The 15607-nt window shown below is 51.3% G+C and overlaps 1 protein-coding gene across 2 annotated transcripts in view; it reads right to left on the minus strand.

The window, feature by feature from the left end:
- The window catches only part of Hkdc1 (hexokinase domain containing 1), a 40590-nt gene extending 26144 nt beyond the window's left edge, over nucleotides 1-14446 (minus strand). The window contains exons 1-6 of one of the 2 annotated variants that reach the window (XM_087596737.1): nucleotides 14040-14446; nucleotides 12265-12541; nucleotides 7410-7572; nucleotides 1936-2084; nucleotides 1735-1854; nucleotides 275-370 (exon numbers count right to left, since the gene is read on the minus strand). In XM_087596737.1, coding sequence (XP_087452863.1) covers nucleotides 275-370; nucleotides 1735-1854; nucleotides 1936-2084; nucleotides 7410-7572; nucleotides 12265-12327 — 591 coding nt within the window. In that variant the 5' untranslated portion in view covers nucleotides 12328-12541; nucleotides 14040-14446. Of the gene's footprint in view, nucleotides 1-274; nucleotides 371-1734; nucleotides 1855-1935; nucleotides 2085-7409; nucleotides 7573-12264; nucleotides 12542-14039 lie in introns of those variants that run through there. The other variant, NM_001432154.1, reaches the window with a different exon arrangement.
- Nucleotides 14447-15607: the final 1161 nt, after the last annotated feature.

Consider the following 15607-nt stretch of genomic DNA (forward strand, 5'->3'; position numbering starts at 1 on the left):
ATTGCCCCCAAAGCGTGTTATTTCCACCACCACGCCCCAGCCTAAGGAGGAGGGAAGGGGCTTTGGGCTGGACCTTAAACACAGCCACAGCCAAGTCAACCTTCCAACCAAGGCAGGTTGAGATGTCTGTCTGCCTCTTGTGGTTCTCCAGAAGGCCTGTGCTCATCTACAAAGGGGACCCCGCTGCGTTCTCCTTCCAGGGGGGTGCACTACAAGGGCCCCCAAGCCCAAGGGTAGAGGACTAGGAGGCTTCACACCAAGGTAAACCCCTTACCTTGTGCTTTTTCATGGCGGTGGCCAGACGGTTCACCACGTCTGTGTCCTGAACTCCCCGGGCCTTGAACTTCTTGGTCCATGACAGCAGGAAGCCCTGTGAGGATGCTTCTGGTCAGTGTACGAAGTATTAAGGCTGTGCCATAGCAGGCAGACAGCCCTGGCTCTGAGCCCCACAGGCTCTCCTCTCTCTGATCAATCACTCTGATTCTTCAGGGTTTGATTTTGTTTCTTTCTTTTTCTTTTCTTTTCCTTTTTTTTTTTTTTTTTTTTAGATTTATTTATTATGTATACAGCATTCCACCTGCATGTACACATGCAGGCCAGAAGAGGGCACCAGATCTCATTACAGATGGTTGTGGTTGCTGGGAATTGAACTCATGACCTCTGGAAGAGCCGACAGTGCTCTTAACCTCTGAGCCATCTCTCCAGCCCTTGATTTTGTTTCTAATTGATGCATGATAATTGTACGGATTTAAGGGGTATGGAAGGGGGGTTCAGTGCATGATCCACTTGGGGCAACCTTCACAAATGCTACAAAGAGCTATGGAATTTTTTGTAATGAGACTTATCTAGATTTCAAAAACAAGTAAAACTGGAGAAGCAGAGGCAGGTGGATGTCTCTGAGCTAGCCTGGTCTACAGAGTGAGTTTCAAGACGGGAGTCAAGAGTTTTTTATTTGTATATCAGAATCCACGAGCACACGTGCACACTTCCCCTCCCCCACCTCCGGCTGCACCCAGAACTAATAAGAGAATGACCCCTCCTCTCACACCCTGGGGTAGGGTACTGCGGTGTGTACAGAATGCACAAGTTGTAGGTCCCCAGAACTAGCATGGTGCTACTCTCGTAGGGACTTCCTGGAGAACTTAATTTCAACTCGGAAAAATGATTCTCAAGTTGAATGAATGACCATTACTTACAAATGGCTTTTCTCCTCTGAATTCATGAGGAATTGCAGGCTTCTTTTTTTACAGATGAGAAGTTAGAGATTAACGGACTTGCCTAAGCCCACAAACTCCCCAATCACCCCTCTTCTAGTCCCCTAAATTATGAATGAAGAAATAGACAGGAAAATACTCCAGGAGTTCCAATCAGACCCACCGTCAGACCCACAGTTGGGTTTTTTGTGCCACACTGCCACCTTGAGGCCACTGAAGGCCACTTCTGCCTTCATAGGCTTCAGCAGACAGAGGAAAGGAGGTGCCAGGAGGCAGAGGCAGGGAGATAGCTGTGACTCTGAGGCCAGCCCTGCATCTCCTGGCAGCCTTGAGATGTGCACTTAGGGGCCAGAAAGCCCTCCTGAGAACCACCGAAAACATCCCGCCCCTTCATGCTGTGTAGGTTAAGCGCAGAAATCAAGGACCCATGTCTACCCGGTTCTGTCTCACATTAGCAGAAAGACCAACAGACCATGCTGCTTCCTGCATGCGTCCATACGCTCTCACCCTCCCGTCTTACCTCCTCCAACTTATTCTGTCTGCAGGGAAAAGAAAAGGTGAAGCCCAGAGGCAGCTTCTTGTGCGTCAGATCTTTGGTCTTCATGAAATCTGCCAGGCAGTCAGCTACATAGTCAAAGAGCTGCCAGGAGAGCACAGGACAGGGTTTAGGCCGCACCTCTCTCTCGTGGCTGGGACCCAGGCCTATCCCTCCTGCCCATACCTCCGTGCCATTCCCACGGGTGATTTCATTGGGCATTGGGTAGAACTGGCTCTCCATCTGGACATTTTGCTTGCCCTCTTCCGAGACTTGCACCTTCAGGACCCGAAACTTGGACCCTCCGAGATCCAGGGAAAGGAATTCCCCGTTTTCTAGGAGAAATGAAAACAGTCACCGTTCTCTGGTGGTAAAAAGCCAGACACACAGCAAGCACTCCTGTCATCATCCCACTAGCCTGAGGGCTGGTGGTTATGCTCTTCCGTCTGCTCCACATAGGAGCACAGGTCTGTCTGGTTCTGCTCCACTCGGGTGACCCCACTTTGTGATCGCGAGGCAGGGTCTGAGATTGAGGGTCAAGAGCAAAGCCTGCACCCAGACGCTGTGTCTAGGAAGAAAGGTGTCATACCAATCACGGGGAAAACTCAGATAAAGACGTGAGCCAGAGAGGTGCAGCTAAGAGAAGCCAGCCTCCCACAAGCCCCAGTGCTCAGAGGGAAACAGTTTAGAGGGGAGGGCAGCAGAGACCACGTGGTTGACTTGGGGTGCTGAGAATAGTTCATTTAGGAGCAGGGGCACACAGTCTCTCCAATAGGAGCAGGTGGTCCTTCACCTGCACCCAGCCTGCATCCAAGAAGGATGTTACAAAAGGAGACACAGAACGATGCATGCATTGAGGGGGAGGGGGCACTGCATGCCACTGACACCTATGCAGGGCCCTCGCCAGTGCCTTTGATGTCAGTCACACGTATGGGAAAGTCACCTCCTAACGCTAGACCTGTGGCTCCATAGGCCTGGTGTGCACACAGTAAAGAGATCCCATGCCTGCAAACACAAATAGAGGGTCTGATGTCACAGCGCGGCAACCTCAGCCTCCTGAATGCTGAGGGTCAGCTGGACAGTCCACTGCTGCTGGTGAGCTATGAGTGGTGATGCCCAAAAACATCTCTAGCAGACAGCAAAAGCAAAAAGCCCGGGGAAGAGGTTCCCTACACAACAAATGTGCCCGGACAATGCTCCCGAGGTTTCCCTGAACTGGCAATCCGAGAGTTAAAAGCTGATGCTTAGGTGACCAAAACAGTGCTACCCAAACTGTCACACACGAACCTAGCCCACTGAGTATGCGGAAGGGGCCTGGGACTCTGCATTTCTGAACACACCCCCACCCAGCTAAGACGTAAATCATTTATAAGCCCAGCCAGCTGGAATTCTGTTTCAGTGGAAGCAAGTTAGAGATTATCTCCCTAGATTAGCTCTGAACAGAGCCTGAGGGAGTGGCTTAAGGTTTATTACTGGGCCAAGGAATCAAAGCACAAAACCCATCCACCGCCGCAGGCGCTCGCCCTGGTTATTCTGGAGAAGTTATGCAAACATTCTCAGAGCACCTACTCCGTAATCAGTGCCCGGTGCCAGGGAGGCCAAGATGACCGGGTGTGAGCACCCTGAGGGGGTGTGAGCCCCCTGGGGGTGTGGCTTATCAGATGCACAGTGCTAATTAGACAAATGCTCTTCTTGGGAAGCTTATGAGTGGGGGATGGGAGTGGAGTGGAACGTGAAAGGTGAGAACCCTCCATTTCCCCACTGAGGGAGTTGGCAGCCAGTCAGAGAGGAGAACGTGTGTGTGTGTGTGTGTGTGTGTGTGTGTGTGTGTGTATAGGATTGAGTCACAGAAGGTGAGCATAAGCCTCAGAGAGACTTTAAGGAAGGCAAGGGCAAATCTGATTGAGAGTTTTGGAAAGGCCTCCAAACTCCAGCCGGCTGGAGTTGCCCTGCTGTGAGGATGTGAGGATGTGAGGTAGCTGGCTGAGGGTTGGTTAGTGTCAGTTCCTCCCTCTGTCCCACATCACATTCTTATCACTGTGCAAACAAGACACCGGTGTGACTCAAGATGTCATTTCGTGGAAACCATGTGGTACGATCCCGTCCACGTGCTGGGACTCTAACCTCAGAGAAATGACTTCCTGGACCCTGGGGGAGGGAGGCCCTGCCCAGGCAGGACAAGAGAACATGGTAAGGAGAGCATTTCATAGCAATTATTAAGAAAACGGCCTTCCTCTGTGGGGCTACCGGGAGGGCTGTTGGTAGAGCGAGGGACTGCTGCATAAGCCTAGGGACCTGAGTTCAATCCCCAGCACCTACGTAAAAAGCCAGTCATAGTGGTGCATGTCCCATCACTGGGAAGGCAGAGAGGAGAATCCGTGAGGTTTGGCAGCCAATCGGTGAACACTAGGTTCTGTAAAAGACAAATACTGGGGAGAAGCTAATGAGGAAATTCATGAGAGCAACCTCTGACTGACCTCCACACTCACGTACTCACACACCCACACTCAGGAAAATGTGTACCAACGTGCACACAAACGTGTACAAAAGAAAACAGCCACCTGAGGGGTACAGCAGGGGTTCCCCTCCTTGAATGAAAAATAAAACAATAAAATGGAAAGGCCATGGCTGCTTTTAGGGATGGTGTAGGAGAAGGTTTACTGTGGATAATGGGGGAGTCCAGAGAGGACATGACGACGAGCTGTGGGAAAGGGACAGGGGGAGGGAGAGGGGAAGAGAGGAGAACCAGGTGCAGCAGCCTGGAGGTCAAAAGGTACAAAGAGGGTGGGTAACCAAAATGGTTGGCTATGTAAGCAAGAGCAGACCAGGCCCTTAGGCTGGAGAGTTCAGGGTGGGTGGCTGGGTACGCCAGCCAGGAGGGCCCTGAAACAGGGACCAAGGGATATCTGGAGAACCTGGTGCCTACACCATTTAATACAGCACCTCAGCCATTTGCCCCAGATTTGAAACCTAACATTCCCTAAGTCTACACCTGAGTTTCTTTCCTATTTTCTACTACAGTGTCTCCTACAGGCACCTGGAGGCCAAATACGAGATTTCTGGAGACCCTTGGGAACCATGTCTAGGAATGGCCCTGGTGCATTTGAGTCTTCTGCCACGAAAAGTATGAAAGAGAGGCCCTGCAGCCCTAGGGCCTGTCAGCCTGGTCTGTGTGAGCATATCTAACTTTAAGACTCACCCTGACCCCTACCAAAGGGCGGAGACAGAGGTCGAGGAGAGAGCCTGCTTTGTAGGAACAAAGAATCACTCCATTACAATCTGGTGGCTGGGGAGGAGGCAGATGCTACAAAGCCCTCCCTCTTAGGCCTTGAAGATACAGTCTTCACAGGGAAACATCAAGTCCCTCAGCTCTTCCACTGACAACCTACAAACTGGTTCCGCGTTCTGGCTATACCGATGCAGACCGCAGAACAGTGGTCCTAGGGGCTGCCAAGGCATCTGACTATTAGGGACCCAGAACCTAGGTGCCACAGAATAGCCTGGCACTGTATCATGTAATGAGGCTACCAGAGGACAGCGATGCAGGGTGTGTATCCTGAATCGAAGAGAATGAAGGCTGTAGAATTTGGGAGGTAGTCTCATCTCTAAACTTTCTAAACCAGTTCCACAGCCACCAGACTACCCGAGGCCACTTTCCCTTGCTTCGGAACCACACCCAGCACAGGTTAGGAGGACTTAGACCTGGTACTCCTCACCACCCCACACACACCCTGTGACTCAGGTGTCAGATGGCCCTGGATGACCTGTCAAGGACCACAGTCCCTGAAGCACTCTCTTCTAGTGTCAGAGGCTGCGCCCAGATTTCAGAGTAGGGTTACACCTCTGCAAACCATGCTCCTCTAGGCGGTGCATTACCCACAAGCACCCAACTGCAAGGAAGGCTGCACCCCAGCTACTTTGACCCAAGCGTTGGTCCCCAGAATCCTGCTAATCCAATTGGAGGTCCCATAAGTACACCCTAAACTTCAGTCTTTGTTTCTTCACTAGCTCTAAGGCTTTGAGCTCTGACACCCCGAACCTGGGGAAGCCTCTTGCTTCCAGTCAGACCCAGCAACAGCCGTCCCTCCATGATATTCTGGGAGGATCACATGCCAGAGGGACCTTAGCATTCCACAATGGCACTGGGTGCTCAAGAAAAAGCAACACTTCTTTTTTACCTTACGGCTTTGCCAGAACGGAAGTTGGCAGACTGAGAACTCATGGATCCTTCCAGAGAATCACTGGGTTGTGCTGGTGGGCCAAACAATGCCCCACCCCGCCCCTCCCCCAGAGCCTCACATCCTGCTCTCTGGGTCAGATGCCTGTATCGGGGCACATGGCAAAGGTGAATCAAGGTTGTAGGTTGCAGGCAGGATCAGAATCAGCTGACCTTTACGTTGGAAGATTAGCCTAGATTATCTCAGTGGGCCTGATGTAATCACAGGGCCCTCAGGTTTGGAAGAGAGAGGCAGAAGGCCAGAGTTGGAGAAAGACCTGAAGACACACTCTTGGCTTGAGGATGAAAAGGGAACAGGGCAAGGAACTCGGATGCTTCTAGATGCTAGAAAAGGCAAGAAACCAGTCTTCCCTTAACTGCCCCCAAAGTCTCTAGAAGGAATGCAGTCCTGCTGACAACTTAAGTTTAGCCAAACTTCTGACTTTGTGAACTACTGCAGAACGTGGACTGTGCTAACCCATGATGTCTATGGGCATGTTACCAGTCTCCAGGGACCATTTTTAGCAGCCACCAGGAGGGCAGATCTTATGCTCAGGCAAACACAGAGCCCAGGTCCTAAATGGAGACTTCTTAGGGCCATCAGCTGTGCCTGGGTGAACTACTTCATAGTTCCTGGGCTCACCCCCAGAGCAGAACAGCAACAGTAACCCAATACATAGGAGTTGAGAATGTGGCTCGGAGGCAGGAACTTGTCCAGCATGGCCAAGAGCATGGCCAAGGCCCAGCGTTCGATACCCAGCCCAGCATATGGATGGACCACCTTCCACCATCTGACGGAAGAGCCAAGGCTAATGGTTGCCTGGAGTCTCCAAGGTGTGTGGGAGCTGGGCCTGGAGCCCAGATTCCTTGCATAGGCGCTCAGTATTACTTCCCCTCACAGGTCCTTCCAGCGCTTACTGTTTCTGCCTTGGGATCTAAAGGCCCAGGAGAAAAGATCACATACTAACTCATTCAATGCCTGTGTCAGGGGCTAGCATTTGGTAAGTGCTCAGAACAGTGTGGTAACTAATCCCTGGCTTCTGGAGACTGTCACCCACAACTGTGACAAAGGTTCTAAGAAGCCCCTATCCTAGAGTGGGGACACTTCCTAGAGAGAGGCAATGGGTGATCTCTGAGCAGCATCTGGAAAATCTAGGGCGGGGGGGGGGGGGCGGGGGCGGGGGCGGGGTCAGGGACTCCACTGCTTGGGAGCAAAGGGAATGAGTGAAGATGCTGTGGGCGGAGGAAAATCTGAGGGCCTCTGATGTGGACCCCAAAAGTATTCAGTTAGTGGGACTGGGGCAGAGGGAAGTAGGAGGTTGGAAAGGGACAGAGGCAAGCGATGGGGACTCATCAGTTAAGAAGCTGGTGTGGGAAAGGAGGGAAGTCTCAGTCAGCGGAGCCCCGCTTACCTGAGCCATCAGTCAGCCTGAGCCCTGCTTACCTGAGCCATCTGGAATGGCCCTGACGAATGTGGGCAGCATCTTCACTGAGGCAGTGGGGTTGGTGTCCTTCCCTAAGCCTTTCTCCATCTCGGCCTGGAATCGGGCCATGATGTCCACAAGGGTCTCATCCGAGAGCCGCATATGGTACAGGAACCTGTCCACCTGGAACGGATGTGGGGTTGGCTAGGCTCGGCTTCTGCAGGCGCTTGCCCTCCCAGCTGAGGGACTCCCAGTTCTACAGAGAAGCTGCACTCCTGACTCCGGTGACAGCTAGTTTATATGGGCTCCTGAGGTTACTGACCTGCACATCACCAGCAGGGGTGGCGTGGGTTGGGAGGGGAGAGGACAGGACGACAGAGGTGGAGATAGGGCAGGTCGGTTTCTCTGAAGGGCAAACTGAGGAAGAAGTAGCCCCCACCTCGATTTCAGACGGTGTGTAGGAGTGTGCTTGAGTGTCTAATCTCCATCCAATCCCTGGCCCTCACCATGTACCACTCTCTCCCTGCTGTGAAGATTAGCCATACCTCAAATCTCAGGTGCCTACACTTTTCTCTTTGTCTGGTTTTGTTGTTGTTGCTCGAGACAGGTTCGAACTACACAGCCATGTAAACCAGGGTAGCCTACAACTTGTTAATTTGCCCAGGGGGACCTTAAACTAGTGACGCTCCTGCCTCTGTCTCCTCAGTGGGGTGGCCATGTTGCCATGCCTGGCTTACCACGGAAGATTTTTTTTCCATCCAACCAATGTATCCAAACACATTGCCCTTTGCTTATTGGCTGCTAGGAAGCCCAGAAGGAAATGTGACGTCCGATCGCAATCTTCCTCTAAGTCTCCATTATGGTTTAAGTAAGGTAGTGCTGTGATCCTAACTCAGACATTTTGTTTTACTTTTTGAGACAGAGGCTCACTAAGTAAGTCTAATTTTTAAAGCCACATCAAGGCCTGGTGTGGTGACCCGTTTCTGTGATTCTCGCACACAGGAGGTGGAGGTAGGAAGATCATCCTTGGTTCTAGAGGGAGGTCAAGGTCAGCCTGGGCTGCGGGAGCCTAAAAACAGAAAAACCAATCATGTCCAATTGTCATTTAAGCAACCAGGACTGAGGCAGAGGACCACTGCTCCAAAAATACGGGAAGTTATAAAAATCGCTGTGAGGAACTCAGCCCCGGTGAGGGTAACAAGACAGAGCAGGAGTAGCAGTAAAGTGTCCCGGTTGCTGGTGGTACTCTGGATCCTCAAGCTCGTGAGGATAGATTATAGACAGGCAGGAGGAAAGCAGCCTGTTACATTTACTTGACACCATCTCCTCCCGTGCAGGTCCCGAGGAGGCCTGAGTCCAGGCGCACTCTTGGAGGGGGAAGAGCATCCAAGTCAGAGAATGCAGGCTGCACTCTTCATTGTCTTTGTGGACATTGCCGTATCGACCTCAGTGACCCTTTAAATGGTCAGATAAGGCCCAATCTCAGTCTGTGGCAGAAGATGATGCAGGCAGGGATCAACACCTCCATCGCTTAACAGGACAGAGTCACCACACTCCGTAGCATTACTCACAAGCCCCTGCGCCAACAGCACAGGCCTTTGTTCTGGACACAAGTGCCAGTCTCCTTCAGCTAGGCCTCAGAGGACAGAAGGACTCAACCAAGAGGCCCAAGATGGTGAAACGCCCCCTTGACTCTGGGGCCTGGGGAGGAGGGCAGAGAGAAGCCAGAAAACGATCGGAGGCCCACCAATGAAAAGAGGACAATTGAGCTTTCAGGGCATTTGAGAAGATCGGATGTAACGAGGTCATGCTTCATTAGGCCTTCCCGCTTGGCAGTTGAGCACTAATTGGTTGGCACAAACTTGCACATACGGAGAGGACTGGGTAGGAAGGACATGACCCAAGTAACTGGGGCAGAGGACGGATGCAATGCCCTATGTGGGAACTTAGCTCGATCCTTTACTGCCCTGCCGAAGACCCCAAATGGAGCCTGAACCCACTGCTCAGGCTGAGCATAAAGAACTTCTCCAGACACCCACCGCCATCTGTGTACCACAGGGCGGGCAGGGGTCACTGATGAACCGCCAACCAACGGTCAGTTAACACCATGAGTTGTCTTTCAGTGAGCACTAGTCACAGAAGAGTGTCACATTGGCGATGGGGCGGGGGAGAGGGAAGGGGAGGGGAGGGGGAGGGTACTATTCTTTGTATCTTCCTAAAGATACAAAGTAGTTAGTAGGAGCCTGAGACATATGATGGGACAAAAAAGAAAAGGCACCATTTTCAACCCAGACAGGCAATTTGGGGCACGTGTGAACAGAGTGCATGTACCAGGCACATGGATGCGAGTGGCAGGACCCAAGCACACTTCCTTAGAGTGTTCCAACCAAAGGAGAATAGAAGACCCGGGCAAGCTTTAGAGAGCCAGATGGGGAGCCCTGAAGCTCAAGGCTGCTCAGTTATAGAAGGAAGGAGCCTGAAGGGGCCCAAAGGGTCACTCAGTCCAAAGGTCTCATTAACTAGGAACTGAGTCATAAAACAGGTTCCACACTTTGACCTACTGATTTCACTTTTGAAAATTTATTCTCAGAAAATTATCCCATGTAGGGAGAATAATAAATATATACCAGTTTGTTGTAGCAATTTCTTTCCCCTTGAGGAAATTTGGTTGTATGCTATGAAAGCTATTTCAGGGGAGAAATTGAATATTACGGCTTTAATATAGTAATGTTTAAGTTGTTGGAAAGAGTGTTTTGAACCTTTCCTAATAACCAACAAGGAGGAAAAGTGAAATGCCACAGGGCCCATGTACTTGATGTGCCCCAAGGAAGACACTGAAAGTTGATCGTGGAGATAACAGAGACAGGGACGGAGGCAATCAGAGCTGAAGCAGAATGCACGCCCACCATGAGCAAAGCACAAGGCTGCCCACACAGCACACAAGAGGGCTTGGGACTTGGGGGAAATTAGAGGCGAGTTCAAGTTAACATCTCCATATGCTTGCAATGTTGACATACTAAACTGTGAAAACTCCCCCCCCCCCTCAAAGCCCAATCTGCCCTGTTCTTATGAATGGACTGCCTCTGACTCAATGACCAGGTTCAATCCAGCATTACAATAGGTCAAATACATCAATATATTGAACTGGAAACGAATGTCAGACAGTGACCTTCTTTTTCTCTTCATCTCATCCTGAGATTTCCAAACACGGGGCAAGGGTCTAATGGGTGATCTTTGAAGGCAAGCATGGCCCAGGACTTGACAACTCCAGGGGCAGAAAGTGTACACACCGTCGGACAGGAACCTCTAAGTTACCACTCAAAGAACGCACTTCGCCTTTTTGTTCTGTGGAGGAATGGCCTCCAAACTGACCCAGACTTGCTACAAACCAGTCTACTCACGAGCCCAAGGGACCTGCTGGGTCCTTGATCAGGGTGGCTTTTGGGGATTCCTAACTTTCTTGCTTTTTGAGGTGAGGGGAAGAACTCAACCCGGGTATTGACCAAGGCTGCTGACCCTTCTTCCCGAGGCTCTGGAATTCATCGTGTGAGCCTGTTCCTGGGGTGGTGGACAAACATGCACCAGCTCTATCTATAGTGGCTAGAACAAGAGGCCAGCACTATACATTCAGGGAAGTACAATGACTGAAGTGACTATGAACTAAAGGTTTCAGTCTCAAAGATTCCCCTTAGGGCTGGCCTCTCTGCCCTGCAGGTAGAAACAGCAATGAGTTTATACCCCTCAAGCTGCAGAGGACTTTACACCCCTCAAGCAGTCAGCAGAGGGGGGTCTGGGAATCTAGTGGAACAAATGAAACAGTTGTTAAAGCAGATGGGTTTCTACTCTCCAACTTGCCCTGGCTCTCTCTCACCTGGCTCTCATGGAATGCAGTCGGGGAGCAGGGGTGGGAGGCGGTCACCCACTAGCACAGGAGGGCTACAAGGGGGCCGCACTTCCTCTTTCACATTTCGAAAAGCATTTTGAAGGCTAGAGGAGGCATCTGCCAATTTCAGTTTACTTTTAGTGCCCGGGTGACCTTGGCAGAATCTGGTTGCCCAGAGGACTCCTGTTGTCAATAAAGATGCTACATGCCTCATCCTTGCAGCTGTCAGCAGCCAGTGGGTGTGACCAAGGACACAGGCTGGACTCATTTTAGCTGCCAGGAGAGAATCTTGGTCTCATCACCAGTCAACTATAGCCCATCTTGATTTTGTACCTGGGGCAAAGTAGGCAAAAAATCCTCACCATTAATAGGACAATAGGACATGCTAAAAATTACAACTGTGTTAAAATGTACATGCTGGCCATGCCTAATGGGTTGTAATTCCAGGCACTTGAGAGACTGAGGCTGTAGTATCAAACCAGTGTGGGCCATATAATAAGACCCTGTCTCAAAATAATAATAAAATAAACCCCAGGTTTCTCTTGGTGCCTTTATTTTATGAGATTTCAAACACATGGGTAATCAGATGCACTTTTGAAAGTTCTGATTCTTCATAAACAACTCACCTTCATTGTGGTCTCACCCCTAAATGGCCCTGAATTTGGCACAAAGTTCCTGGAATTTTCTGAAGACTCCCAATACCCCATATTTGCCAGGAGGCTCTGACTGAAAGCTAGGATGTGGGGCAGGAATGTGGGACACTCGCTACTTCTTCCTCGATGAGACTTTCACTGATACAGGCTCCTGGTACTTTTCTAATAAAGTCTCTTACTTTTTCCTTTCCTGCTGGGGCTTGAACCCAGACCTCACAGAAGCTAGGCAAGCACTTTAGAGCTACCCCCCCCACCCCCCACCCCCAGTGCCTTAATCCCTTTTGCTGTTGGGTCTGTCAGTGTAGACTGGGCCAGACACCGTAGCTTCAGAGTCCTCACCTTCTTGATCTGGTCCTCTTTCAGCTTGGTGAAGTAAAACGCCACTAAGTGAACTGCAAACATGTTCCCCAAGTTTGGTTGCTCCTGAGACAGGCCGAGCCTTCCGTACAGTGGCCGCTCTCCCTCTGCGAAGTGCTGCACGCCTCTGGTTCGGGCAGGGAGGTGGGTGCTTGGACTAAAGACTTCCAGCTGCTCGGTTCAATGATTAAACTTGGCCTGTCTTTGGTCCCTCCCTCTGTCACACACTCAATTGTCACACAGGAGGCTCTGGTGGGAGCTGTAGGGAAGCAGAGGAGGAGGCTGGGGACTGACTGGTCACTTGACTGTTTGAGAACCGGGCACCTTGTTGCTAAGTGACACGCTCAGACCTGTGCACTAAGCCCACCCAGCCAAGGAAAACCTTGTGAGAAGTTGGGGGGCAGCACAAAGCCAACTCGAGAACTAAACCCCAGTTCCTCCCTTCTTAGCAAGAGCAACAGAACTGTAGACTCCTGGTTCCCCTAGGCACCATCTTTTTTCTGGGTTTTGTTGTTGTTGTTGTTGTTTGTTTGTTTGTTTCTAGAGATAGGGTTTCTCTGTGGAGCCCTGGCTGGCCTCGAATGCAAAAACCCGCCTGCCTCTGCCTCCTGAGTGCTGGGATTAAAGGTGTGCACCACCACTGCCTGGCTTCTGAGGCACCATCTTAACTAAGGCTGAGGAGTGCCCTGGTCCTGCAGATTCCAAAGAGAGAGGGAAAGGGAGAGGGACAGGGAGAGGGAGACAGAGAGGGAGAGGGAGAGAGGGAGAGGAGGACAGGGAGAGGGAGAGAGGGAGAGGGAGAGAGGGAGAGAGGGAGAGAGGGAGAGGAGGACAGGGAGAGGGAGAGAGGGAGAGGGAGAGAGGGAGAGAGGGAGAGAGGGAGAGGAGGACAGGGAGAGGGAGAGAGGGAGAGGGAGAGGGAGAGAGGGAGAGGAGGACAGGGAGAGGGAGAGAGGGAGAGGGAGAGAGGGAGAGAGGGAGAGAGGGAGAGGAGGACAGGGAGAGGGAGAGAGGGAGAGGGAGAGAGGGAGAGAGGGAGAGAGGGAGAGGAGGACAGGGAGAGGGAGAGAGGGAGAGGGAGAGAGGGAGAGAGGGAGAGAGGGAGAGGAGGACAGGGAGAGGGAGAGAGGGAGAGGGAGAGAGGGAGAGAGGGAGAGGAGGACAGGGAGAGGGAGAGAGGGAGAGGAGGACAGGGAGAGGGAGAGACGGAGAGGGAGAGAGGGAGAGAGGGAGAGGAGGACAGGGAGAGGGAGAGAGGGAGAGGGAGAGGTAGAGGGAGAGGGAGAGAGGGAGAGAGGGAGAGAGGGAGAGAGGGAGAGACGTAGAAGGAGAGAGGGAGAGCAAGCCAGCCGGCCACAACAGTCCCTCTACTGTGGCAGATAAGGCAATAAAAAGCAATCAATACTCCACAGAGGTAAAACGGACAGCTTTTATTTCAGAGTAGCTTAGGGCTGGGTTGCATGTTGGTGTGCATGTAGGGGGGTGGTATTAAGAAAGAATGGAAGCCACCAGGCCTTGCTGGAAGTGCCGGGCGGGAAGGGTATGCTGCCATTGAGACACCTGGTTTTCTTGCCCACCACCCTCATCATGCACGATATGAGAAGGTGGACATGTGGGAACAGAACCCTTTGCTGTCCTCCCAGCCACCAGCTGGTTAGTGAATTCAATGAGGCTAGCATTAGCAGTCGCTGCCATGGACGGGGACTTTATTCATCCCATCTTATAGATCAGAAAGCTGGCTCTGAAAGGCCGATTACCTTGAAATGAAATCACAGTTGTGAATGCTCCAGCCAGGAAGTGACTCCAGAAATGTGATTCCAGAGCCCAGTTCATGACCAGTACTCACCGCCAACTCTCAAATGTGTCTTCTTCCACCAGTGCTCGTCTGGTAACTACTAAGACTCTCTTAGGTTGAAGTTTCAGCTAGCTGGGACTCTAGGCACAGGCAAGCACTTCAATAGACCTTCCCCAATAGGGAAAGGAGGTTCTTGAAAAACAAACTCCTGACTCTACTCTTCCAAACACTAAGACAATGCACTGTAACTGTGTATACAATTAACAGCTGCTAGACTGCTATGGGACCCATGTCTCCTGTCTTCCACTGACCAGGCGACCTCTGAATAAGCTGTGTCATTCTGGTCAGCTTGTAGCCTCAGCTCTGTCTGCTCTTCTGCTGCACAATAAAGCAATGACTGACCATTGCCTGCCTGGTCAGGGACCTTTCACAGCTGCCTCTTCAGAAAGCACCGGAAGTCTGCCTTAGGCCAGTCTTATGTGATTACATACTTTCCACAGACTGACAGAACAGTCTCCCCGATGGAGAAACCTCGACCCTTTCCGTCTGTTTACCCCCAGACTATGACTTTTATCTCCATTGCTTATCACACAAGCAAACAAAAGGTTAACCTTCAGTTTCAGCTCAGTTCCAAACACGCAGACCTGCTGGTCCTCAGAAATGGTCTCAGTCAGCACCCTGGGCAGCCCTCCTGTCCAAGAACCATACTGTGACCTTCATTCCCTCTCAAGTGTCTGTGTGCCAACTGAGGCCATCCACTGCAGGCTGGGATGTGAGATTATGACAGAGTGGGCAGAAGAAAAGCAACCACAATCAAAGATCTCCACAGTCTCCAGCCTGGGAGTGAGGCAGGCAGGCAGCCTGTGGGACTTCACCGAGGCAAAGGGACAGCAAAGGCTGCTCGTGTTGTAGGGCATACTGTGTGCTGTCTAAGCTCAGGGCATTTTCTCTTCAGGCGAGAGTTAGCTAAGTAAACGGTCATGTGGTTAGGGTTAGGGTCATCTGGACGGACCAGCAGCAAGATGAAAACTGGCTTGCCGTTTCCTCACGGACTACCCCTTGGTGTGCTTCACCCATATTACAGCTGAGCTGTGTAGTTAGGCCAGAATGTCTGGGTGTGAAGTCATGGGCTTTGCTTAAGGACACATGAGTATTGTCACTGTTGTAATAGCTAATACGGACGCCCACTTGACCTAGGACCTCAACCAACACAGGAGAAGTTACACTTACACACACACACACACACACACACACACACCCCTTCCATAGAGTTCTGTTTTGTTTGTTTGTTTGTTTGTTTTGTTTTGTTTTGTTTTGTTTTCGGAGCTGGGTACGAACCCAGGGCCTTGCGCTTCCTAGGCAAACGCTCTACCACTGAGCTAAATCCCCAACCCCATAGAGCTCTGTTTTAATCCATTATGCATCATCCAAGCCCAAAGCAACATCTGCTCTCCTCTATGTACTAGGCCTGGCAGGAAGTCCAGACAGCCCAATAGAGCCTTCCCATTTACTTAGAAAGACAGAGTTTAC

Source organism: Rattus norvegicus, chromosome 20, assembly GCF_021556685.1.
Source record: "Rattus norvegicus strain SHRSP/BbbUtx chromosome 20, alternate assembly SHRSP_T2T, whole genome shotgun sequence".
In the NCBI taxonomy this organism is placed as follows: Eukaryota; Metazoa; Chordata; class Mammalia; order Rodentia; family Muridae; genus Rattus; species Rattus norvegicus.